The sequence below is a fragment of the Chlamydotis macqueenii genome, chromosome 7 (genome assembly GCF_036417535.1).
Source record: "Chlamydotis macqueenii isolate bChlMac1 chromosome 7, bChlMac1.mat, whole genome shotgun sequence".
Lineage (NCBI taxonomy): Eukaryota > Metazoa > Chordata > Aves > Otidiformes > Otididae > Chlamydotis > Chlamydotis macqueenii.
Genome location: NC_141562.1, coordinates 20,556,744 through 20,581,095, shown reverse-complemented (window position 1 = coordinate 20,581,095; position 24,352 = coordinate 20,556,744). Strand labels below are relative to the sequence as shown.

The window sequence follows — 24,352 nt, the reverse complement described above, 5'->3', positions numbered from 1 at the left end:
TTTTAGCCTTCTCAGTTTCCCAGTATTCAATGCTACAGTTGGTAGTTATGACTGTATTTGTGCATTATTCCAAAAATCATTCATCTGGAAAGTTTGTGTTTTTATAATTTGTTTTCTTACCTCAGTAAAAAGGGGATAAAGAATGATCAAAACACAGATGTTAATTTAGGAATCAAGTTTGAAAAAATCATTAAATTTTAAGGAAAGACATGAAACAGCAAGTATAATCTTTAAATTTAAAACAACAAAAAAAAACCACAAGGAACTACTGAAAATGTATTTACTATGAAAAAAGCTGAGCATCATGCTACTCCAAAAATGTAGTGCCAATGTAGATATGACCTACTATGCATGCAGCTCAGCAGAATTTTGTAGGCGTTTGACTCTTCTGAACAGTAATGACTGGCCACCAAAGAAATGTTAGCAAGATGCTGAATGGATAGATTGATAGAAATGGTGATTAAAAATGAAGAGGAGTATTTTTAAATCCATAACTTCATACTGTGGCTCAGCCGCTTCTCAAAGGGCTACACCATGTGGAGAATTTAGTCTACTACAACTAAAAAGTGTTATCCTCACAAGTAAAGCTGTAGAGAATTGTGCTTTTATATCTGTTAAGTCTGGGCTTTGGATGATAGTCACCTATAGACAATTGTACTCAAGTCACAAGGTCAACTTTGCTTTCGATTCCAAGATGGCTAAACTTGACTAATTTTGACTGTGTTCTAGTAGTGTAATCCTCTGCCTTTCAAGAAGCTACAACAGAAGGGACAAGACTTTCAGAAGAACTTGCTGGGATTTTTGTTGTTGTTCATAAAATCCTGCAGCACTTCCCTTCTCTGAGCTACTGAGTCATTAGGACTGAGAAGTTTCCAGTTCCTCAGCTCCTGTAAATGCAGCTCCACTGACATGGATGGGCTGATGCTGTTCCTCGAGGACCTAGCCTTCCAATACTAGCCTTCATCAGAGCCAAAAAGCATGTTACCTGGGATGCTGCATGTACATTACTGAAACAGCTACAGAACATTAGCCTTTGTCCAGTTTGTGCTTATTGATACTGCTGTATGAAAAGGACAATTAGAGGTGAGTTGCATTCCTGAAAAGGGATAGTCTGTTGCACAGGATTTTGGCTGATCCTGTGGGCTCCATTTTTGGCTGAGCTCCAGACACAGTTTCAGACGTACTTTTTGAAAATCATGGAGATGTGTGATGGCAATGGCTTTGTGTCTTGACTCCCCAGTTATGTATGTATGTAAGTTATGTATGAAGTACGCTTAGTTATACTGGTGTTAGTCTGCAGTTGAATCAGGGCTTTTTTCCTCATCTACCAATTAACTCAGTTTGGTAGTGAATTAATACTGCCAGGACTCGTAATGCCCCATCACTACTATGTGAGGAAAAAGCTTTTCACACAGGGAGAATGTTTTGCATTTGCCGAGACTGAGCAGATATACAAAATCTGTTCAGTAAATAATGCTACTACTGTGTAACTGTGTGAAAATGAGAGGGGAATCCTCATAACAGCATTGGTGGGGAGGGGGGGAATTTTCCAATAGATTTTAAATGTTACACGTTGAGATCTATTTAAAAAAAAAATCCACATATAATGATATACCATACTTTCTCACTGACAAAGATACCCAGGCAGGCATCACATAACTTTCACACTGCTTTTTCTAGTTATTGTTACAGGATGTATTCTTCAGGAAAAGCTGTCACAGGAAGCAGTAATCTAAGCAATTAATTTGACAAACTAGTCTTACAGAAAAAAAAAGTAATTTGACTACTGTTCTTTTGAAAGGGTAATGCTTTTCTCCAACATAAAATAATTTTATTTTTAAAAGAAGGAACTGGTGAGATGAACAATAAAATTGGTGGGATAATACCCAACTTGCATTCTTTTTGCATACTGCTGTGATTCCTATGTCAAATCTAGTAATAACAGTTTAAGCAGTTTTCTCTCTTGGAGGGAGGAGATGTTGAGGAACAGCCATATCTCAGTGGTTCAGCAAGGAAGGACGATGCAGTCTCTCTTGTGCTGGTGGTGCCTGTGCTTTCTCAAATGCTACATAAAGATGATGAAAAGATTAGAGATTAGATGTGAAGGGGCCCCGTAGCAGCTTTATCCAAACTTGGCTTACTCCCATTGTATGGGCCAAGAAATCATTTAAACCATGAGGAAAAATTAGGAAGGAATTAAGTTAGGTAGCATAGTCACTGAGATGATTTAAAATGTGGAGCAATCTACCTGTTTGGTCTTTTAGGAGCAGAAAGATGTGGGTTCTCCTGCTATAAACCCCTGGGTCACTTTGGATGCAGTACTATACTGGCTGGTGCATTGGTTTGCCCATCTGATGGATGCAGTCTTTTGGGCAAGGCAATAAATCTTTCGCGTCCTTTGGAAATCCTTGGGGAAATGATAGCACAGTACAAAGAAGTCCTGGTTGGGAAAACAGCAGTAATATGGCATCTTATTGTCTAGATCATTAATTCAGCAACTGTAGTTTACACAAAACTATCATACAAAATTGCTGAGAGTCCAGTTTTTGAAGGGCTTGAGTAGGGCACATGTCTTGGAGTCAGGATGTGCTGGGAAGTCTGCACTTGGGAGTTTATCTCCTCTGGGAGAGGTATTTATATATTAGATACATGGCAAAAACACTCTCTGCTACTTAGGGCCATTTATAATTTCCCTGTTTCAACATTCAACCTAAATGCTGAATATACACTTACTAACTCAGTGGCTCTCTCCATCTTCCTAGCCCTCAAGGGATTGCTATTCTAGGCTCTGGGGTGACGTCAACACTCCTACTTCACACTGTATCGCTGATGTGGTACAGTCCTGTTCCTTCTGCTGAGACTTGGAAGATTAAGTTGTCCTTAGTAATTCTTAACTCTTTTTGGTGACACTGGTTTTGCTGCCTCTACTATCATTAAAAGTAAAGGGAAGTCTCTCATCTTTCATGCAAGGGTCATCCCTCTTCTTTTTTAAGTGGGTCTAAGAAAGACAGCTGCTATGAAGTGAGAGAAATACTTTGTGTTCTTGACCCCTGCCTGCAAAAGCCACAGTAAAGACTGCAGTGCATCATCACTGCATTCGGGGAGCAGAAAATGACACTTTTCTTTTTTTTTCCCCCATAAGAAATCTGTTGTGAGTCACTAAACTAGGAAATACAGAACATGCACAGAGAGTGTACGAAGTTTCAGTGTTGAGGAAAAAAAAAGCAACTTCCAGCCTGATCTATCCACTAGTTTTATTGTTTCTGCTAGCGTGAAATTAATAGGAGAAGGGAGAGTATAATCTGAGCTGAGCTCTTCATTTCTGAATGGCAGGGTTGGACTTGCATTTAAGTCCAAACTTGCTAAGGTTCTGAAATGCACAACTAAGGTTCTCAAGTAAATTTGGCTCTGCCCACTAATGATACCATGCAATGACCATGCTTTTTGAATATTGCTATCCCATATTAATTACGTTGGCATCAAAGACTATGTCAAAGCCAGATGATTTTGAACTCTTCAGATCCTCTAAGCTGTCATTTGAGAAAGGAAGAAGGAAAAGCAATGCCAATGCTGAACTCTTTAGAGAATCCACCTAAAATTTTAAGTTGTTAACTATCATAGTTCCCTACAGATTCTCTGCTTTTCCTAGGCTCCCAAAGCCACACTGCTCACAACACAAAAGTTGAGAGAGCCTATTTTTATTGTACAGAACAGGGAGGTTGAAGCCTTGCACTAATTGCAAACCAGTACGTAGTATCATCAGTGGGGCTATGACCAACTCCTGCATAAGGCTTACATAAGTGGTGAGTCATACAGTCTTACGAAAGAATAGAGAGCGAGGCTTTCATTATGTTTGCCTAATCAGAAATATGAAAACAAAAGAACACAGCACTCAGTGGGTTACGTTTGGCTAACTGTAGGCTGGAATTTCTGTAGTTGCACTACCATGATTGAGGCATTTTGTTGTTTGTGGTCCCAGCTTATATTAAACAGAGAGGATTTTTTTCATAAATCTTTGCCTCTAGGGCAGAGTTACGGTTGTTTGGGAACCCTAGCTATGTGTTTCCAGACATTAATGTCTGGAAACAGCACCATGAGAGTAAAAATGGAGGTATATGCCTAGGGAGGATACTGGAGTAAATGAAGAGGCCCAAGGGCAGGGTAGGGTTTGTGAGGATAAGCATGTGAAGAAGCAGTGGAGTGGAAGCAGAGCTTTTAGGATGACTGAAAAACAGTTTAGTAAGACATAAGAAGTCATCACTAGTCTCTTTCCATGCTCTCGGGCAAGTAGTTGAATGAATATTACTTTAACCAGTACTGCTGTTAGCCATAAGCTGAGATACCTACAGCCCTTAGAAGGCAAGTGAAGTTTTGAGAATCAAAGTTGGCTGTAGCTTTATGTGCAGCAACAGTGCTCTTTACACTGCTCTGATTAACCCATCACTGTTTCTCATTTTCCTCCATCAGTCCTCTGCACCTTATGTGGCAAACTGGATCAGCAAGTTTATTTCCTGGTGGAAAAAAAAAAAACATAGCAATAATAACTATCCATATTTTTTTTTAACCATAAGGCTACAATAGCTGAAAGCTGGAAGAAGTGACAGTAGGAGGGAGTCTGCAGCTGAAGAACCACATGCCAAGTGCCCTAAGAGCTTTGGCTTTAGAGCAGCAAAAGGTGAGTGGTTCCTGTACCAGAGCTGTTTGGATAACCCAGATTAAACCTTTTTTTTTTTCTTTTTTTTTTTTTCTTTCTTTCAAATGGCTAATTTGGGAGAGTGTGGAGCTGTAACCTTTGTCACCACCTCATTCCCCTGCGGGCCCACATGCTTGCTCAGTGCGAGTACTCCTGTCTAACACAATGTGCCTAAGCAGAGGAGCCAAAGGACATTTCCGTCTGCCCCATAACCGACCTCCCTTTGCCTTCCTGCCTGGAAAGGGAGCATGGGGCCGTGCAGAACAGGCAGTGCTGCATGAACCATCGGGAATGTATAAATCGCTCCTCGGTCAGTTGCCAGACAGCCTTAAAAAGGACTAGTCTGCAGGATGCTTAGGGCTTGGGGTTGCTTTTTGTTTGGTTTTTTTTTTTTTTTCTGAGAGGTGGGGAGGTGGAACTCCATCAACCAAAGTGGAGGGAAAAAAGGCAAATTATTGAAAGCTAGGCAATTTGGGAATTACTTAAGCCTTAAAATTGCTTTTCAGAATGAGTATGCCTCCCCCCAGCCCTAGTTACTTCGAAGCCTGGCCGCTGTTGCCGCACTGCACCAGCCAACGCCGGGCTCGCTACCCAAGCCCTCGCCCAGGGCAGCGGGATGGGAGCTGGCGACTGGGGCGAGGGCAGGCCGGGTGCTGCGGGCCGCGGAGCGGGAGGACGCTCATTTCCGAGTGTAGGTATTCTCGCTGTGTCAGGGACAGGAAACAGCACCTGGGATCGGCAAGGTCCAAATCGCAGCCTTTTATTAAAAACCCGAAATTTGAAGACTAAGATTTTCACAAGTGCGGCTTTCTTTGCAGACGCTTGGCTTCCCCTGAAAGCAGCAGCCACTCCCGGTTCACTCTCCTTGTGGATCACACCTGGCCGGCGGCCCTCGGATGTTAACGAGCGAGCGGCGATGCCCCACGGAGCCTTTATGCGGCCTTAATGGCCCGGGTGAGGCGTGGGGTGCGGCCGCCCAGCCCCGGGGGAAGCGGCCATCAGGGCTGAGCACCCTGCTCGGCGCACTCGCCTCGCCGCCCTCAGCCTGGGCGGGCCGGGGCCCGGGAAGGGCCGCTGCCACCTCAGCCCGCTGCGGTCACAGCCGCCAAGCGGCGGGGGCACCCGGGGCGGCCTCCTCGAGCGAGGGCCGCCGGCCATGGCGGGCGGCCGGCTGTGGTTGACCCTGGCCTGGCTGCTGAGCCTGCCGGCGGCGAGCGGCTTGCCCCTGGCTCTGGCCCCCGGCCCGCGGGACGAGGTGCTGGCGGCGGCCTTGCAGCGGCTGCGGGAGGTCTTCGACATCGAGGAGCTGCCGCCCGACGTCCTGCCCCGCAAGAAGCCGCCCCAGTTCATGGTGGATCTCTTCAACAAGGTGGCCGACGCCAACGGCATCACCCGCGCCCCGGGGCTGCTGGAGGGCGACGTGGTGCGCAGCTTCGAGGACCGAGGTGGGCCAGGGGGCGGTCGGGACGGGGATGGGGCCGGGCCCGGGCCGAGAGGTGAATTTCCCCGCAGCCGAGCAGCGGCCACGTTTCCCGGGACAGGGAGCGGCCCCCGGCGCGGAGCCCCTTAGCGCGGGGGTACGGCTTGTTCGGTGGGGTCTTCGGTTGTTCCTTAAGAAGGCCCTTTTCCAGTTCACGTGGACCAGTACCACTTTTACTTCGACATCAGCGCGATGGAGAGGGGCGAGCAGATGCTGAAAGCCGAGTTCAGGGTCTTCAAGCTGAAGAGGACGCATGTGTCTAGAAGGTCTGAGGTGAAACACTTCTGCAAAGTAAGTGGGGAGATAATCTGTCTAGTAAACACTTGTGCTTTCACCGTTAATAATACTGAAAATGAGGAGTGCAACCACTCACCACATGAACCGGCTTTATTTTATTGTCGTCCTCACGTTTTCTTCACCTCCAGCGTGCAAAGAATGAGGCACGGGGTTTTGGCACTGTGCTGTCTTTTGCACACTGTGTCAGTGAGCTGTCCCTGAAGATACATACATCAGACTTATTTCTAACCGTACCGTACTTTTCTGGGTTTTGAGATGTGTTGAAATTCGAATGAAACTTACCTGCTTGACCTGCTCTAAAAAAGTAGTAATAGCGATCAGAGATTCATATAAAAATAGGGCAGGCGAGGACTCTGACGTTGAGTGTATCTGTTTCTTTGGAGAAAGGCAGGATTGTACTTTTTGCAAACCTGAAGATGAAGATGTGGAAGAACAGAACAGTTTCACGGTATCATGTGTTCAAACTAGAAAGAAAAGGGACGATCAGGATATTTTTCTATAGTAGTGGTACTTGTTTTTCTGTTAAACTGTCCAAAACCTACTTTTTGTCTGGTTTAGAATGATAGCACAGTTTTACAGCTATGACGTAGCAGGAGTGTGCATGATCTTCATCCTCCTTGTTTTTCTGAAAGAACAGTTGGCTTAATTTCTTATTGTTTTGTTTTGCTCTCATCAAGGTGGAAGTGTACGAGCTCTTGGAGAGTGGAAGTAAGCCACACAAAAAAAATCTCATTGCATCAAGGTTGTTGTCCCTGTACACAGAAGGCTGGGAAGTGTTCAACGTCACACAGACAGTAAGCAGAGAATTCTGACTTAATTTTAATTCTATGTCTCCTAATATGACAGCTCATAACTCCAGCATTGACCTTTATGCTGGGTTTTGTAGTCGGTTCAAACGGAACAGCAGCAGCAGAGGGAGAAGCTTTCTCTTTGCACTTAAAAGCACACTTGGTTCTACCTGAATTAACGAAGTGTTTATATGCTGCTAGCAGCACAGGCATAATGAGAATTGAGTAACCCAAACCTAGTCGATAGGAGGGACATCAGGCCAAGTATGTCATTGTGATTAAAACACGTTAGTCCTTAGGCTGCCAAACGACATGGCATTGATTGTGTGCTAAGAGTAGGTTTTCATTTCTCCTTATTATTCTGGTGACATTACTGCAGAGCAGTTTTTTTTTCCTGGAATTTATCTTGGTTGGATTGTTTTTCATTTAACTTCCTCTGTAGACTTATTTGTTAGTTTCAAGGTATGTGAATGCCTTTGTTAGTTTCAACAGTATGTGAATGCCTTTCCATAGCAAACAAACAAACGTGATTTAAAACATACAGTTTCTTGCATTCCAGTCTGTACCCTTAGTGTTTTTCGTTGCTGAAGCTTTATGATCAGACTGAACAGCATTGAGTTGCACCTTAAGGCATGATAGCCATGCTTGAGAATAGCCTGGTCTTATCTATTAGTCTGTAATTATAACAATTATAAATTTGCTTGATTGCAAGCTAATTTCTTCAAATGTCATGTTTGTTAGATTTAAATGAGTTTTAATGGTATGGGAAGTCTGGAGAGTTCATATTATTCTGTTATTAAGATTGCTATGAAAAAATAATTTCCTAACTAAAGTCAGGGAGGATTTATTTTAACGTTAATTTTAACTCCTGGACTTATCTATTCACTAGTAAGTTCTCTGAAATTAATTATCTTCCTGTAAATGTAGCTTTGAGGAATGCATGTGGTATTTTCTATGTTTTTAAATGTTGAATTACTGGTTTAAATATTAAACTCAATTGAGTCTCAGGTATACCGTTACCTCACTTCTGTGATAATATATGTTCTTATGCTTTCATAGTTTATTGCCTGTTCCCTTTTCCTAATATAAACATTGCTTAATTGTAATGCTGTAATAAGAATATTTAAACAAGATTTTTTCATTTCTCCTTTGTTACCAGGTTTCCAAGTGGGTTGGAAACAGCAGCTCCAACCATGGCTTTTTGATAACCACAACACATGTATACAACAATAGAGTTGAGCACAATCTGGTTAAGTTTGCGAAGAGCAATAGCGCTTCGCAGGAGAGTAGAAATGCTCTCCTTGTCCTCTTCACCAACAGTAACAAACGGAGGTCTTCCAGCTTTATACCCTCTTCAGCAAGTAAGTTCACACAACAGCAGCAGCTGGTTTAGAATATGAACTCCCTGTTAATCTTCTCTTACCTCTTGCTGCTTCGTGTATACCCAGTGTCGGTGTTTACTTGCAGTGTTAAACAGGTTTGAGGTTCAGCTTTGTCACTGATCAGAGTTTGATTTGATAGTTCTTGCTAGTAGGTCACCCAGCATCTTAAGCTGCCTCTCCCCTCAGAAAAACTGTGTTTGCAGGAAATACTCATAAAGTCTAGTGGGAATCTGGTCTGTTTTGTTTGCAAAGAGGTGGGAGCTTTTTTTTTTTTTTTTTTAATTGGCATTTATATTATTTTTGTGCTGGACAAGTTTGCGCAAAAATCATGGATTAGGTTTAGGCTAAAAAAAAATTCTGTGACCTGGAAAACTTAGTGAAAATGCTGGTAAAGCAACTGTAAGTAGAGTTATTAAGTGCAGTTTTCAAGAGTGAAAGAGGTTGTTAAATAAGCAATTTAAACCTCTCTGTCCTTGGCTTGGTTTTTAAGCACCTATTTAACTTCAGTGACTAATTAGCGTTGTGACTGAAAGCTGCTTTCATCAAACAGTATCTTACCTTTCCCACTGGTCTTCCAGTAAAACCAGCTAAGGCTGGATTTTAGAGCCTAATAAATGCAAAGAGCACAAACTGGGAGGAGGGGCAAAACTGACTCTGTTTTGCAGGGTTTTCTGGTAAACGATTGCATTTGCACATTGAAAAGAAACTAGGTAGGGCTTGCATCAATATTCAGAACTATGTGGTGAAATTTATTATAAACAATTTATTTTTTTTTATTTATCTCTATTTTCCGAGGAAAATGTTGATAGTAAAATCCTAGATCCAAATTTAATGAGCACCAAGCTCTGTATGGGATACTGTGCTAAGACTGAGAAATTGGTTCCCATTTCTCAATGAAGAAACTCCCTAGATCTGCCTGTTGTTTGTGGTCAGTGAATCTGCGCAGATTATTCTTCTACCAGCCTGTATATCAATGGTTTTCAGCCTCTGTACATGGATCTTGAGGTCTCCGTAGACAGTTATCGAGGCTTCTTAGAAGTAAACATGTTGTCAGTAAGCTTGATTCTCTAGCCGAGTTCCATAAACCTAGTGGTAATTTTTTCAGATCCAAAATTGAAAAATATTTTTAAAAATACTACTCTGCAAGAACACACTGTCTTTTGCAAGTGTATGGATAGAGTTCCTGGAAGAATACTGGAGAGAAAGAGGCTGTTGATCTCCACCCTTTGTTAGCACCGATTAGCGTGTTGTGTGTTGTAGGAATGGCCCTATAAAGACGGTTAATACCGTCCTGACCAGATTCAGCCCTGAAAAGAGCCTTTGGAGTTCACATGTATTTAATATACTACTGAGCTTTTCCTTTATATTTCCGCTGAGTTGGGGCCTTTCATGCCACAATGTGAAACACAAGATTTGGCCAGTTTTGAAATATGACTAAAATTGCAATTGAATACACACCCCTTGTGGTACTTTCGCAGTTAAATGTGATTTTACAATCTGCTCCGAAGACTTTGGTGTAGATTTATGGAATAGACTGTCATGCAGAATACTGTACTAAGGAAATTAACTTATTTTGAGAAAGATTAATACGTGACTTCCTTTCAGAACCAGAGATGAACCCTGCCAGAAGCGGTGCTTCACGTGTGCCTCATGAAACTCCGGTCATTGAAAGCAGCAGTGCAAGCATGAGCAGGAGACCTCGAGCTGCTGCAGTGCCTTCTGACAAGAGCCAAGTAACAGCATGCCATCGAAGGGAACTCTACGTTGACTTCCGTGCTATTGGCTGGTCAGGATGGATTATTTACCCAAGTGGATACAACGCATTTTATTGCAGAGGATCCTGTCTCTTCCCCTTAGGGGAAAGTCTGAATGCAACAAACCATGCTACAGTTCAGTCCATAGTCCATACACTTAAACTGTCTCAAGATGTCAGCACACCCTGCTGTGTGCCAGATGAATTAAAGTCCCTCAATCTTCTTTACTTTGATGACAAAGAGAATGTGGTCCTTAAAAATTATAAAGGCATGGTGGCAACGAGGTGTGGTTGTCATTAGCAGGACCTTTTTTTACCTGTATTTGGTGTGAATCTGGATTCATTTCCCTGTTTGCCATTGAAGATACCAAGGGACATGGCATTTCAGTTTACAGAGCAGGAGAGACAGATAATCATCTGTGCTTCAGATTCTTCTCCCCTCACCGTGACTGTGTGGAAAGGTGTTTAAGGCTGACTTTCGAGGAGCCCTGGGCTTCTGGAGGGTACACTAACCCACATGGAGAACTCTTTGAGTGTCTGTACAGCAGAGGAGACCATTAAAAACAGGAATTTGCTGTGTGAAGGAGTTGAAACACGTTGAATGTGCAAATTAAGGTCTTGTTGTGTATACTGAGGCTCAAAATTTCCTGTGATTTAACAGGCATGGTATCCTGCCTCAATCCAGAACAGGGTACACATTTCTTAGTAACACAACCTTACTCAGTTTTGACTGCATGATCCAGTGGGGATGTACATTCCCACATAAGAGCTTTCAGGGTAAGTGTTTGCCCTCAGTTAATCTGAGGCCTCTACTATCTGCAGCTCATACATTACTCAGAAATGCACTTCTTCCCTCTGTGCTTTATGGAGCTTTATCGAATGCAGAGACCTCTTCTAAGTCCCCCAGTGACTTACTAGCCAGTCTGAGGGAACAGATAGGTCAGCATTTGTCTGGAAATCTGCAGACTTGGCTTCTAACTCAGGGCCACACCTCTGTATGATGAAAGGTCAACTAGTCCCCCTCTTTGTAAAATCATTCTCTTCTACTATGGTCTGTTGTGGCTCTTAGGTTGTACGGCAGCAGAGATTGCCTTTGTGTATTTATGCAATAACTGCACCATGGGATCCCAAGCTTGGATTAGAATCCCCATAGTTTAGCAGGAAGAAAGACCACTAAACTTTGGAGGTCTGTGAGAACATGTTGGATGCTGGCCTGGTCCTATATCTGAGGCAAGTTTGGTGGAAGGTACTGATTCCCTTCCATTCTTCCATGAAGCATAGGATGTAGACTTGAAAGGGTCTCCCTGAAGTCTTTCAGTCCTGCTACAATTTAATGCAGGTAACCAGCCTGTTGCAGTTCCTGAGTCAACTTCTTGAGTTGTAACTTAAGCCTGGTTAGGTTTCTTGTCTCCATTAATCCTTGAAGGAGCTGACTTCTCACAGAACATGACATCTCCCATGGGTAGACACATCACGGAGAACTTTTTTACTCCAATGAGATTGAAAAAAAAAAAAAGTTATGTAAATGTGTTGTTTTTTCCTGTAAATACAGATGTCTGTAATAAATATATTTTATTTAAAACTCAAACACTTAGGAGTGTAGTAACTTAATATAAAATGTTAATTTTAAAATATATGTAATGCAAGGTTGGTCTGGTTTTTTTGTATGATATTTGAACTTCCTTCCTAGTGTCATGAATCAAATACTTTTCCGGAAGAGAAGACGTTCCCAGTGGCTTCAGTGGGCACCCTATCAAGACCTTGTAACTCATGCTTGAGTTAGGCATAGGGATTAAAGCTGTTCACATTGGTCATCTGTGGTGCTTGTAACAGACCCTACCTCATGAAGGTCATGAACTTAACATACCTGACATGGTTTCAATTGTCTTGTTGTGTAAGGCCTTATTTTCATATATATTGTAATATCTTGGGGTGCATTCATTAAAATTTCTCTGAAGTTACGAAGTCAGGACAAAAGAAATACTGATACTCACAGGTACAATGTATGGATGAGCAGATTGTGCCCTGTATGTGGAGGCCAGGCACGCAGTTAACTGTAACTACAGCCTGGAATGGGTGGAGTAGATGAGCCTGAGCAAGACAACGATTTAGGAAGAAAGGATGGCCTGCATGGGCCGGTGTGGAAAGAAGGATTTTCTCCTGCCTGGTTGTTTCTCTGGAAAGCTGCAAGAGTGGTTGTACCAGGGGAGCAGCAACACTCCAGCGTCAGAACATCTCCAAGAGGAGGTCTTGTTGCTGGGAGCAGCAGTTAAGGCAAATAATTTGGTGCTCAGTCCAGGCTGAAACAGGTAGTGGAGCATTCAGGAAGCTCATTTCTGTTAGGGACAAAAAGCTTGATTTCACCGAGCCAGGGAAACATGCTGTGATAGGGCTCCTGTATTTCCATCCAGCAGATCATGCATTGAACGGGTGGTGTGAGAGCTGGATGGTGCAGGCACAGGGAGTCCAGTACACCTGAGTGTTTCAGACCTGCTATATGTGCCCAGCATGGCACAGAACAAAACTGTTCCTCCTTTTTGCAGAACAGCCCGTCATCACTGTGCTGACCACCCTGCCACATGTTCACAATTCCTAGGCAAATGGGATTCTTCCTCTACCTAGGTAAAACTTCTGGAGGAGGAAGTGTGCTTTGATCTTGGTATATGGCCACCCTGGTAAAGTGGAATATAAATGTGGTAGCAGAGTGGTGCTAACTGCTGTGTGAGCCACGCCCAACCATTGGATTCAGTGCCATTGGCAAAGGGACCTTGGAAGTGTAAAGGGTCGTAATCTCGCTTTATCGGTTTATTTCCCAGGCTGCTGTTTTGCACTTTTCACTGCAGAATTATCTGTGGCATGTTAAGTCTGTAGGAACCACACCTTTGGAGTGGGAAAATGTATCTATAGTGAAAGTCCAGACAAAGTCCTTTCTGAATGGTGACTTCAGCTGATGTTATCTGTGTTTCTTTTAGTAGTGACCTGAAAAACTGAAGCCAGAAGCTTTCCCTGCGGCTGGAGAAGGACTGCATTTGGAACAGACTGGCTGAGGCAGGTTGTGCATCCAACACACTGCAGTCTTCTGTCCATGACGTGATAAATGCTTCTAGCCCCATCAGCTGTGCATCAGCTGCATCCTTCACTGCTCAGCTCAGAGAATTGTCCACTTTTTTTCCAGGATGTCTTAATTGGTTTCTTCTTGTTTTAAATGCCAAGATTAAAAAAAAAGGCAAATTTTCCATTGAAAAGCAAGTATAATTAATAAATAAATGATGGGCACACTGAATGTTAGCTAACATAGTGCTGCCCCACAGTAGGTGAAATATGCACAGTCAAGCTAGGGGCACTCAGTAGTTTTGCACACATTAAATTATTTTTTTTCTGCGCCGCTCAACATAGTCTCATTATGCCCCATTAAACCCTGATAATTAAAACAAAATATATTGGAATTGTTTATCCTGGACTTTGTAAGGAAATGAGGTTCATAATAATGCCAAGGGAAAAAATTTACACTACACCAGAACTTGTAATTAGAATAACGATTAAGCAAAAGTATGCTCCTTTTTTTTTTTCTTTTTTTTTCTTTTTTTTTTTTTTTAGAACAAAGTGTGCTTTCTTGTTATTCACTAACCTGTAAGTAAGAATTGCAAAATAAGAAATGCTACACTCTAGAGTCTCGGTTTAATCAGAACATCATGTGTTTAGGTGGCATACCAAAAAGCAACAGCTCAGGTTTTGAAGGGAACAGGGGTAGTCTTCATCATGGACAGTCTGGAAAAGAATTGGTGACACAAATTATGTGGTTTTATACCATATTGCATCCCAAGAGCAGCAAGAGAGAGGAAAGCTGGTAGCAGACCCCATTGTGATAAACACTATACCAAGACCAACGAGGAGCACACCTGCCCCTGAAGGAGTCTCCTTGTAAAGAGCAGAAACAAATGGGAATGAATGCACATTTTATGTGCTGGATGCCACCACGGGCTTCAACATCCCCGAGGCTGAAATCTGGAGGCATACAGAGGAAGAGCCCCACGTTAGAGGGCCTTGCAGCATCTCTCCCCTGCCTCCAGCTCCAAGCCTCATCGAGGGCATAGCTACGGCGCACAGCCGGTGTGAGGCTGTCTGAGCCGGCTCAGCTGGTGGCTGGAAGCAGAGCACCCTTTCAGCCATTCACAGTGGTGCATCCACATAGTGCTCAGCTCTGCCTCTCAGGGTCTGCTGGCTTGGATCTCTGACAGCTTGTGGTTCTCGGCATCCTCTCCATAGCATGGGATCAGTGTGATTCTACTCTGGTAGATAACGCACCTTGCCTTTTATACCCACAGGCACATGGAAAGAAGAATTTTGGAGGCTGAAAGACTCAGACAATGCCTAGGAAGAGAATCCAATCCCAGGGTAAATTTGTAGGGTTGTGTGCAACCCTGTGATACCGAGGTTGGCTCAGGTTTGGAATTAAAGAGGTCCAGATGTGTGAGGTATGTGCAAACATACTTCTTATTGCATCAGGTGGAGAGAGCACTAAATCTGGCCCCAACAATTCTGTAGTGGGATGGTAGTGGGATCTGAGTATAAGATTGGACTTCCATGGTCTGTTTGTAGAAATGTTTGCTTTAAGGGTGGTCCCATCACAAGATATAGATTATGGGAAGGTGCTTCTTGGCACTGAAGCTGAGTAGGGATATGCTGGGGATGCCCTGAGGCAGGTAAAGCAGAAGGGATTGTCCTGGGGAAATTGGTCTGAGATGGTTTCCTTTATGAGGGGGAAGATAACTTAAATGTGCCTGCCCTGAGGAAGCTGGAGCACAGCAGTGCTGTAAGCAGCTGAAAGGCCTCTATTCTGTCTGCTCTGCAGGCTTGGGAATGATGTTTTGTACGAGTCATCCAGTTAGAAATGCTCTGAGCTGTTTCCCGACTGCCTGGGGTAGTTATTATGCTTCCTGTTCTCCGTGTGGGAAATGTGGCTTCACTTGAAAGACCCGTGGAGGATAGTATTTGATTCGTAGCCCTGGAGCTTGTCTCCTGAAAAAAGTGGAGAGAAGCTGGGTGGCTATTATAAGTGAGTAAGGGCTTTCCCACAGATAACCAACCCTCCAGATTGTCTCCAGTCCCTTTAAGATCACACATGCAAATATATACACACAAGTGTTTCACATATGAGTTGTTTTTTATACGCACCCATGGGCACAGGCATCCATCTACAGAGGCAACCTCCCTCCTGGTTCATCCCAACCTGCTTCCCAAAGGATGGCTCCACTTATCCGTGACTGAGGTGGAGTGCTCGGGGCTAAGTTGAGAACATTGCCACATCCAGAGGGTACGTTTCAATGGCTTTGTGCAGAAGTATGTCACACCTAGGCCATTTCTCCCCTTCTGGCATCGCATGCAGCTCACCTGCAAGGAGAGTAGTTAGCAGGTGTGAATTGACCTTTGGTGAATGAGACAATTGTGCCTAAAAGCCGGTAATTAAATGTTTTATTTCTTCCTACTGGCTTTATTGCTAGAAGCCATTCACAGAGTAAGAGGGACTGCTAACTTTCTGCTGTCACAAGGATGTGTGCAGCTATAGATTCGTGCAGATACTAACTGCCCTAATTCAGAGCTAGATCGCAGCCTGTCTTGGTTCAGGAAAACAAAAGCTCTAAGTTTATCCTGTAAGTGGGGAAACGACCTGTTACTGATAAATTATTGGCCTTTAACTGAAAGCATAATTTGGTGATGCTGTAAATCCAGACCTCATGACACAAAGCGGTTTTATGCCATAAACCCCAGTATACTGTTTCAGATCTGCTTACAAAAATCTTACTTGGTTAACTATCAGGTTAAATGGAGTTGCCAGGCAGCGTAAAACCAGTGTGTGTACTTAATTCTGGGTCTCCACTGCTGCTCCCGGGATTCCCATTTTAGTGCTGAAGTCCAGGCTGTAAGTGGAAGGTGTTAAGATTTTAGTGGTTCAAAATCAGAATTACAACAGCTGATGATGCAGGAAAAATAATTGAGCAATAGGAGTTAAAATTTTGATTTATTGACTGGAGGGACAGACATTTGCTGTTAGAGTGAAGACATCTCTGTTTAAAAAAAAATCCAACTGAAATAGGCATGTTAGATACTCCAGTCAATATCTAACTTAACTAGATCAACCATTACCTTCTGATAATTTTTCGGTTTATTTAATAAGTTTTATCCTTTCTCTACCACCGACTGTGCGCCATGTTGGGGGAATGGTTATTTAGTTGACATTCATAAAATACTCCTTTATTTATCAAAAACTGCTCAAGAATAGAATCACAGAAAAAAAAAATAAGGCTGCAAAGGGCCTCTGGATATCATCTTTGTCCAAATTTCTGGTCAAGGCAAGGTTGAATTCAAAGTCAGAGCAGGGTGCTCAGGACCCTGTCTGGGTGAGTTATGTATATCTCAAAAGATGGAGATCTGACAGTGTCTCTTGGCCTCTGTCCTAGTGCACAGCCACTCTCAGTGTGAGTATTTCCCTTGACCTCCTGACGGTGCTCTTGCTAATATAACCTAAAAGGGGGCTAGGGGTTAGCTCAATCATTGCATAGATTACGAAATGAAAGTGGTTGATTTATTTTCATATGTTATAAAACTATGCAAAATTTTGCTTTCTGGTTTTCTGGTGGAAAATGGGTCAGCAGTAACTAACATATGCTTAGCCTTTCTGAGATGTCTTGAAGCTTCCTAGGATTATTTCTCCTAGGTTATAATAATCTCCTGTTTCCAAATATAATTTGTAATTATTATTGCAGTAACAGTCTTTCTGATTCACAAGGGTACATTGTCATTTTCAGCCCTTATTTTACAGGCTTAAATCCTATTACTAACAGTAGCTAGTGACTTCTACCTAGATGAGGTTTTGAAGTGGACATTGGACAGCTGCTGGTTGTGTGTGTAGTCTGGCCAGTGGCTAAGACCTAGAGAAAATGAGGCTGAGACTCACTTATTCCAACACCCACAACACAGACACCAGCATGTAATGAAATTAATGCCACCCTGGGTGGCTCACCTGAGTCCTACAAAAGCCTGGTAGTCTTAGAGCTGGACCACAAGACTGACTTCCCGCTGGCAGAAGTGATGAGAGGCAGTCATCAAGCAATATTTTCAAACTAGCCTTAGAGCCTCAGAAGCCAAAAATTGCTATGCAGGTGCAATATGCTCCTCATATTGGTTTATAAATACAATAGCTCAGAAGCTGTTTCAAAGGCAGCAACCTTTGGTTAAGGGACAGGACAGACCATGGTCACACACCAGGACACCAACTGCCTCTGTGGCTCAGCATCTTTCAGCCTCACTGCTTTCCTGCAGCAAGTACTGCGCAGAAATGGGCAGAAATATTTTTCCCCATTGCATGAGAATTAGCAGTCAAATTAGCTTTCAAAGTTTTGCATGCTAAAAAGAAAATCTTACTGTTTTTTTCCAGAGTTCCATAATCCTTTATTCTAATTACAACAACATAATTTTACATTTGTAATTTGAAATAATTTTAGGGTTTTCTTCATTTCAAGTAACTTTTGAACATTTAAAAAAACTTATTATTTAAAAAAAAAAAAATGTCAAAAGGGCCTTTTTTTTTTTCCTGTGAACAGCTTCAGTGTTCAAAGATCAACACTTAATCTTTAAAAAGAAAATAATGAAAATATTCTCAACGGGTTCATTCTCATGCTGGGGAGCAAGAAACATGTTCTGAGACTTGTGATTGCAACTCAAATGCACGTATGAAATGTGAATGTAAGCACTGAAAGTGTAAATGTATATCTTGCCTAGGGACAGGCTAAGAAAATTTTAAAAAATTATAAAAAAAAATTAAAAATGACAATTTGAACATTACAAACCCTAAATAAACTCCAGAGAATGCCAGCAGGATTCTCTGTTCCCATCCAGCCAGGTAGCATAAAAAACTGATTAACAGCATGCCCATGGCCATTCCACCTCTCTTGTTGTTCCTTGGATGACAGCTCATGATAGCACTTGCTGCTTGAGCAAGGCCAGCCTTAGTCCAAGAAGTCCATCAGCTCCCCAGAGCTCTGTGCTGCTCAAGGCCACCCAGCCTTTCCTTCTTCACCACACGCAATCGTAGGGTCAGGACTTTGTGGTAACCCCTGTGTGCTGATTGTCTCTCTGTACAGAAGCCCCCGAGATAGTTAATGCCCCTTGCATTGACATGTAAGTCACCTTGCGAGTTCCATGATGTGTGGTAACCTGTTCCTGTTCTAAGTCCTGTCTTGAGCTTTCCAGACTTTTCACCAAATACTCCAAGGTGCCTGAGACAGGGACAGGACCTGTATTTGAAGGTAAGAAAATGGGACAGAGGGCATAGAAAAGGGTGGAGGATGCGGTTCTTATTTAAGAAAATATGTTGGAAAAGATAAGGTTCCTGAAGCTGGAGGTGAAAGGCTGAAAGGCCATATGGTGATCTCTCAAGTTGATTTTTTTTTTTTTTAATGCTTTAGGACCCTGCTTCTAAATTTTGCATGACCTTACGTTGCCTTGTTCTTAAGCCCAAATAACAAACTGTGATTTGCTCATTTTCTTCATTTGTGTAATATTCCATTTGTTTAAATGTTTCCATCTCATTCTCTGAATCAACAAATCTAATGTTTCAGTAGTGTCTTTCATTAGAAATACTTTAGCACAGGGCATCAAGATCCTCAGAAATAACTCCAAAGAGATTTGGATGGAGAAAGGCCTAATCCTAGTTTCCCATTTAATCAAATATTAAGAGGTGGACCAGGAATGGCCTCGGTTGAATGGGGACCTAAACCCAAGAAGTAGTGCGATCAGGCCTGGCACACTGAGTGACTTCTTAGTGGCATGTTATTTAAGCAAATATTCTTCCCCTCCTAAGCACTTTCTCTGCCATGTCCAGAAATTTCTGTCCAAATCCACTGGTTGCTTTGATGAGAGGCTTTCCTCTTCTATGTTGGGTGTTCCTGTATCTAAGGATCATGTAATTTCACTCCAGACAGCAGCTTTCAAATGAGAAAAAAAAAATATATATCCAGGATATGCAGTCCCCATTAGAGAATATATATATAAAAAAAAAATAATTAAAAAAGCAGCTTACTTTCATTATAAGTGGGACCAGAAAGGTAAAAGTTCAATTATCAGAATGCATTTGCTTTGTACACTTCAAACCTGCTGTAGCGAGTGTAACCGGCACATGTAGTTGGGTCTAATTGCTGCTTTCCAGCTTGGTCTAATTGATGCTCTGATTTGCAGTCACCCACCTCTACAAGCCTGTGTTTCATTACATTTTACCCTTGCTCCAGAAATCCTAAAATCCCCATGGGGAGAAATAGATTACAGCAACCCAGAGCTTTTGTGTGTGAACTGACAATTTTTTCTCTCCGATACTTTTCTTCATCTACATGTGAACAATGAAAATGCAGTAGGTTGACAAAGAGATGTGTTGGTTACCCCAAAATACTCCTTATTTAGGCAGGCATAACTCCTTTTGAACTCACTAGGAGTTTTATTTAAACTGTGAATGAAAACTGCAGTGGAATAAAATCAGCCCAGAGATATTTTCATAATCTAATTGGGATGTTTATATTACAGAAATGTATTACTCTCACTTTCTGCTCATAATCAGAAAGAAAAAGTTCTTTGCTGAGGAATGTGTCTTTATTTTCCATGGAAAATGATTTAAATAAAAGCTTTGAAATATGGAAACCTCATGGTTTTAGCTTTAAATAAGCATTTCGGTCATCATAAAAAAACCCTCTAATGTCTCCTGCAGCTTTGATTTCAAACACGTCACATTCTTCATTAAAGCAATCATTGTTAAAACAGAGGGACATAAAGCAACATAGGATTTATTCCTTCATTAAACTGATGATCCGTGTATGAAGCCAATTAACATTATGAGTCTGGTGAACATCAAGTGTAAAGAGGTTACAGAAAATTAAAAGCAGTCACCTTGGTCTTTAGATAAAGAAAGAACACTTTTACATTATAAATTATAAGAGTGTCCAAGCGGGACAAATCGGCAAATTTGGTTAATTGGAAAATACATTTTACTGCACATGAATTAGGGTAAAATAACCTTTTCGCTGCTGTCCTTTTTTTCTGGTCAGGTATTGAGAATCATGGGAAAGGAAGTGTTTGGACATGGAAAGGCAAGAGAGCCATTTCATCAAACTTGAGCCATTCAGACTTTCTTTATCCCCACAAAGCCCAGCGCTCGTGAGGAAAACATCCATTCAGTGATTTTTCTTGTCAGTTCAGTCCTAGGTTTTATTGTCAGGGGAGAAAAATGAGAGGAGGTGTGTTTGTGTGTGCGGAACAGGAACAGGTCTGCTTTAAGATGGACACAATCAGTGAAATGTCTATCCAGAATTCTATTTACTTGGACTTTTCCTTGCAGACCTAGTAACTAATATTGATGTAATAACAGTAAAATATATGTGAGAGAGACTTTAAGGACTTTGCATAAAAAGGGATTTTTGCCTGCAATATTGTAGCTGACTTCTGTACGTTATTTCATGCGACAGCGTGGGTTTTGTGCTTGCTTTTGGTGGTTAGCTGAGAGGAGCTACCAGAGGAGCACTAGCCATGATTTACTGTGGCCCCGCCTACCGAAGGGGGACACGGAGAGACCCACAAACAGCCCTGACGGCAGCCTTCCCCCGGGGCAGGGACTAACCCCGCGCAACACCCCAGCCGGCCGTGCAGTGCGGTGCCTTGCGGTGCCGGGCCGGGCCGGGCCGGGCCGTGCCAGCGGGCGCGGAGCGACGGGCGCTCTCCGTGGTGCTGAAAAGCGCCGGTGCCGCCACCCCTGGGCTCCGGCCGCCCGAGAACGGCACCCAGTACTCCGAAGCGCCAACTTTTAATTATGTCACCCCCACGTTTCGTGCATTAAAATTAAACAGGCACCGACGTGGTGAGGGGTGGGGGATTATATATTGCCTAGTTATCTCCTTGTGTTGCAGCTGCTGCTCCCTGGGAGAAAGTTCAGCCTCGCCCGGCTCAGGGTCCTTCTGCTTCTATTTAAAAAGCAGCGACTTGGAGCACTTCCCCCCGCTCCATTTCACCCTCTCTGCCTTCTGCAATAAGCTGAACTTGCAGGCTTCGAACTGCTGGGGAAAGTGAATCTTGGAGCCAAAACAGCAATGCAGCCCCCTGACTAGAGCAAGGCCTGAGAGCGCCATAATGAAGTTATTATTATTTTATTAGGAGGTCTTATGATAAAACACTCTCTCTCACTCTCTTCCCGACGTCAGAGAAAAAGGAAAAGGCACATCTGTCTCTGCGCAAAGGGATCTTGCAGTACTGACCCTGCGTGGATTTTAACGCTCGGGGTGGAGAGGCTGGCAAGGGACATCCAGACAGTACCTCTGGGTTATGTTCTTCTTTTTAAGGTTAATTGACCTAAAGCTTGTGCTGCTATTTTAAGGAGTGCAGTCGGATTCAGAACATCGGTCTTGCGTCTTGCATGGTGCTGTAAAAGCCGTCTCAATTCACAGTATACTTTGCTGTTCAGAGACTTGCCTGAATAGTAAGTCAGTATCTGTTGTCAAACAGCGATATCCCTAAAAGCCTTTATGTGTGTGTATACATGTAAATATAGAGATGTGTGTGTGTTTATGTGTATATAAACATGTCTGAATGCAGCTTTCTAGATCTATTGCTAGTATGCCAAAATTGTAGCTGAATTGGTAAGATCAGATCAAATCAATTTGGATTTAGGATACAATGAATTTTTGCCTTGCTTTGCTAAAATAATGCTTTACAGGACTGAAATGTAACTTCAGTTTGAATATCCATTAGGGCATTTCCACATCTCTGACTACTGTGAGAGGCAAGATAGAGCAAGTGATATTTCTAAGGCTTATTAGTGTTTATTTAATGAGATCGCATATGCAGAATAACTTTCCAAAGACATCGTCTCTTCAGAATCTCTATCTGTTTCTGCACCTGTATCATCTGTATCCATCTCCTTTGCTCTGGTATGAACATGCTCTTTAAACTCCCATCAGATCTAAGAGAGCCTGTGTAGATTTGTTCGCCCTTCCTGCACAGAACATTACAATGTTTATAAAATATTAAATTTGTGTAGTCTGCCGGAGAAGCAATTGTTCCAAAATAAAATCAGCAGTCTAGACGAAACATAGACACCAGAACTTATCAACAGTTGTCTGACTTACATCTTCTGATGCATCTTGAGTGGGTCATAATACCAACTTTATTTTCAGTGGTGCATAAATTAATTACACGCATTTAATAACCAAAATAACATTATATTCCCCCTTTAATATCATAAAGGCTTTACGCCAGGGAAGCACTTAATGTGCAGGGGGCCATAACAGGCTATTATCCTTGTGTAATGCTATTACAGAACCAATTATGCGCCATTATACTTGCTTTTTTTGCAGTTTATGTGATTTGATCCAATCCCGCGTCCCTGACTTGAAAATTTCATCTGGGTACTTTAAAGTCTAATTTTCACCCGGGCTGAGGCAAGGGCCATCTCTCTCCGCTGAGCCAATGTCTCGGATGCATTTTAAAAGTAATTGCGAAGGGTCCCGCCGCATATCATTTGCAGACGGGAAGCGAGCATAAATCCAGAGACCCCTCGCTGTGAACAAAATCAAACTTTGCCGCGCTACGATCGCTTGGAAAGGCAAGGCGTGTGCCGAGCGGCCCCCCAAAACCCAGCCGGCGGCAATTACCCACCCGGGGTCCGGGCGGCCGGGCACGGCTCGGCACGGCCCCGCAGCCCGGGGCACCCCGGGGCGGGGGGGGTTGTGACGGGGACCCGGGGGCCGCCGAGCCCCGGAGCGCCAACCCTCGGAAAATAATGGGATTTTGTTGCTGCTGTTCACATTCCTGGTGTTTGCTGAGAAATGACTTTTTTTTTTCTTTTCATCTCTTTTATTTATTTATTTTTTTTTTTCCTCTCCCCCTGCTCTGCACACCACGTGGGCCATTTGTAGGGCCCAATAGACCTATCCAAGTTACTCACTGTAGACAGCGCTGGAAATAATCAGATTAAGGCCAATTATGCGTGAGATTATAAAGGCAAGTGCTGAGAGGCAGAGCATGCTGTAGACAGATATAAAGACATCTGGCCACTTCCAGAACTCCACAGAGCCCTTCTGTCTCTGCAGCCAACTCACAGTGCCTTATTCCAGCGCAAAATACCCCTAAACCTTGCTGGTGATTTTTACTTCTGTTCGGTTTAGGTATGGATTACTATTTTTACTTGCCTTCCGGATTTTTTTTATATGACTGCATATAAATTTGAATGGTTTTCTTTTTTTTTTTTTCTTGCCGAGGACATTGGTTTCAACCTGAACGCAGCTCACAGTGTGTTGGCTGCTTTAAAAAGAAAATAGCTTTTAGGTTTTATTGCTGTTTCATTTAGACAGAATAATTTAGATATCTCTTTTTAAAAACGATTTATTCTTAACTATAATATGCTGCTTTTTTTTTTTCTGTATGCAATTATTTGCTCTGGAAGGGAACATCTGAGATAACTAGATAGATGGATGGATGACTGAATGAATGTATAGATGGATAGACAGAAGAACAAGAGATAGGTAATCTGCTATTTGGAGGGAAAAAAAATAAAAAGAAAAAAGAAGCAGAGAAGCAACAAAGTTTTACTGATTCTGATTACTGTGCACCTACCATGGAGTCTTCTGCCTTTAGCTTTTTCATTTCGTTGCTTAAAGCATTAGGCACTACTTTCTCTGCTTCCTCTGGGATGGGATCTGGGATTACCAACCAGTTTCTCTGGCTGCTTTCTCCCGGTTACTTACCTGTCTGTTCTTTTCCTCTCTCTCTGTCTTCAGGTCGGCAGGACACCCCTGGGCGGTGCCCGGCTGGGGAGCTGGTGCGGGGGGTGTGCGGAAGCCCCGCGCCTCGCGGGCTGGACCTGTCCCCGATCCCGACCCCGGCCCCGGGGCAGCGGGCAGCGGGCTCCGGCCCGGCCGCGGGGCC

General features: G+C 42.9%; 1 protein-coding gene and 1 long non-coding RNA gene across 2 annotated transcripts; both read left to right on the top strand.

The window, feature by feature from the left end:
• Nucleotides 1–743: 743 nt before the first annotated feature.
• LOC147600095 (uncharacterized) lies at nucleotides 744–5,723 on the top strand. The gene is made up of 3 exons (XR_015259116.1): nucleotides 744–1,083; nucleotides 4,572–4,675; nucleotides 5,512–5,723. It is a non-coding gene; the product is annotated as an uncharacterized LOC147600095 (long non-coding RNA).
• A 126-nt stretch (nucleotides 5,724–5,849) lies between these two features.
• On the top strand, nucleotides 5,850–11,981 carry LOC104473434 (bone morphogenetic protein 7). Its single transcript, XM_086752292.1, has 5 exons — nucleotides 5,850–6,138; nucleotides 6,325–6,464; nucleotides 7,148–7,264; nucleotides 8,418–8,619; nucleotides 10,246–11,981. The coding sequence occupies exons 1-5, from the start codon at nucleotides 5,850–5,852 to the stop codon at nucleotides 10,692–10,694; spliced, it is 1,197 nt and encodes a 398-aa protein (XP_086608418.1). The 3' UTR covers nucleotides 10,695–11,981.
• Nucleotides 11,982–24,352: the final 12,371 nt, after the last annotated feature.

Bases quoted from the DNA above. Each gene is read 5' to 3' on its own strand.
- LOC104473434 (XM_086752292.1), top strand. From the start codon at position 5,850: ATGGCGGGCGGCCGGCTGTGGTTGACCCTGGCCTGGCTGCTGAGCCTG. The intron at 6,465-7,147 runs GTAAGTGGGGAG...GCTCTCATCAAG, and splicing joins AGGTGAAACACTTCTGCAAA to GTGGAAGTGTACGAGCTCTT. The intron at 7,265-8,417 runs GTAAGCAGAGAA...CTTTGTTACCAG, and splicing joins TGTTCAACGTCACACAGACA to GTTTCCAAGTGGGTTGGAAA.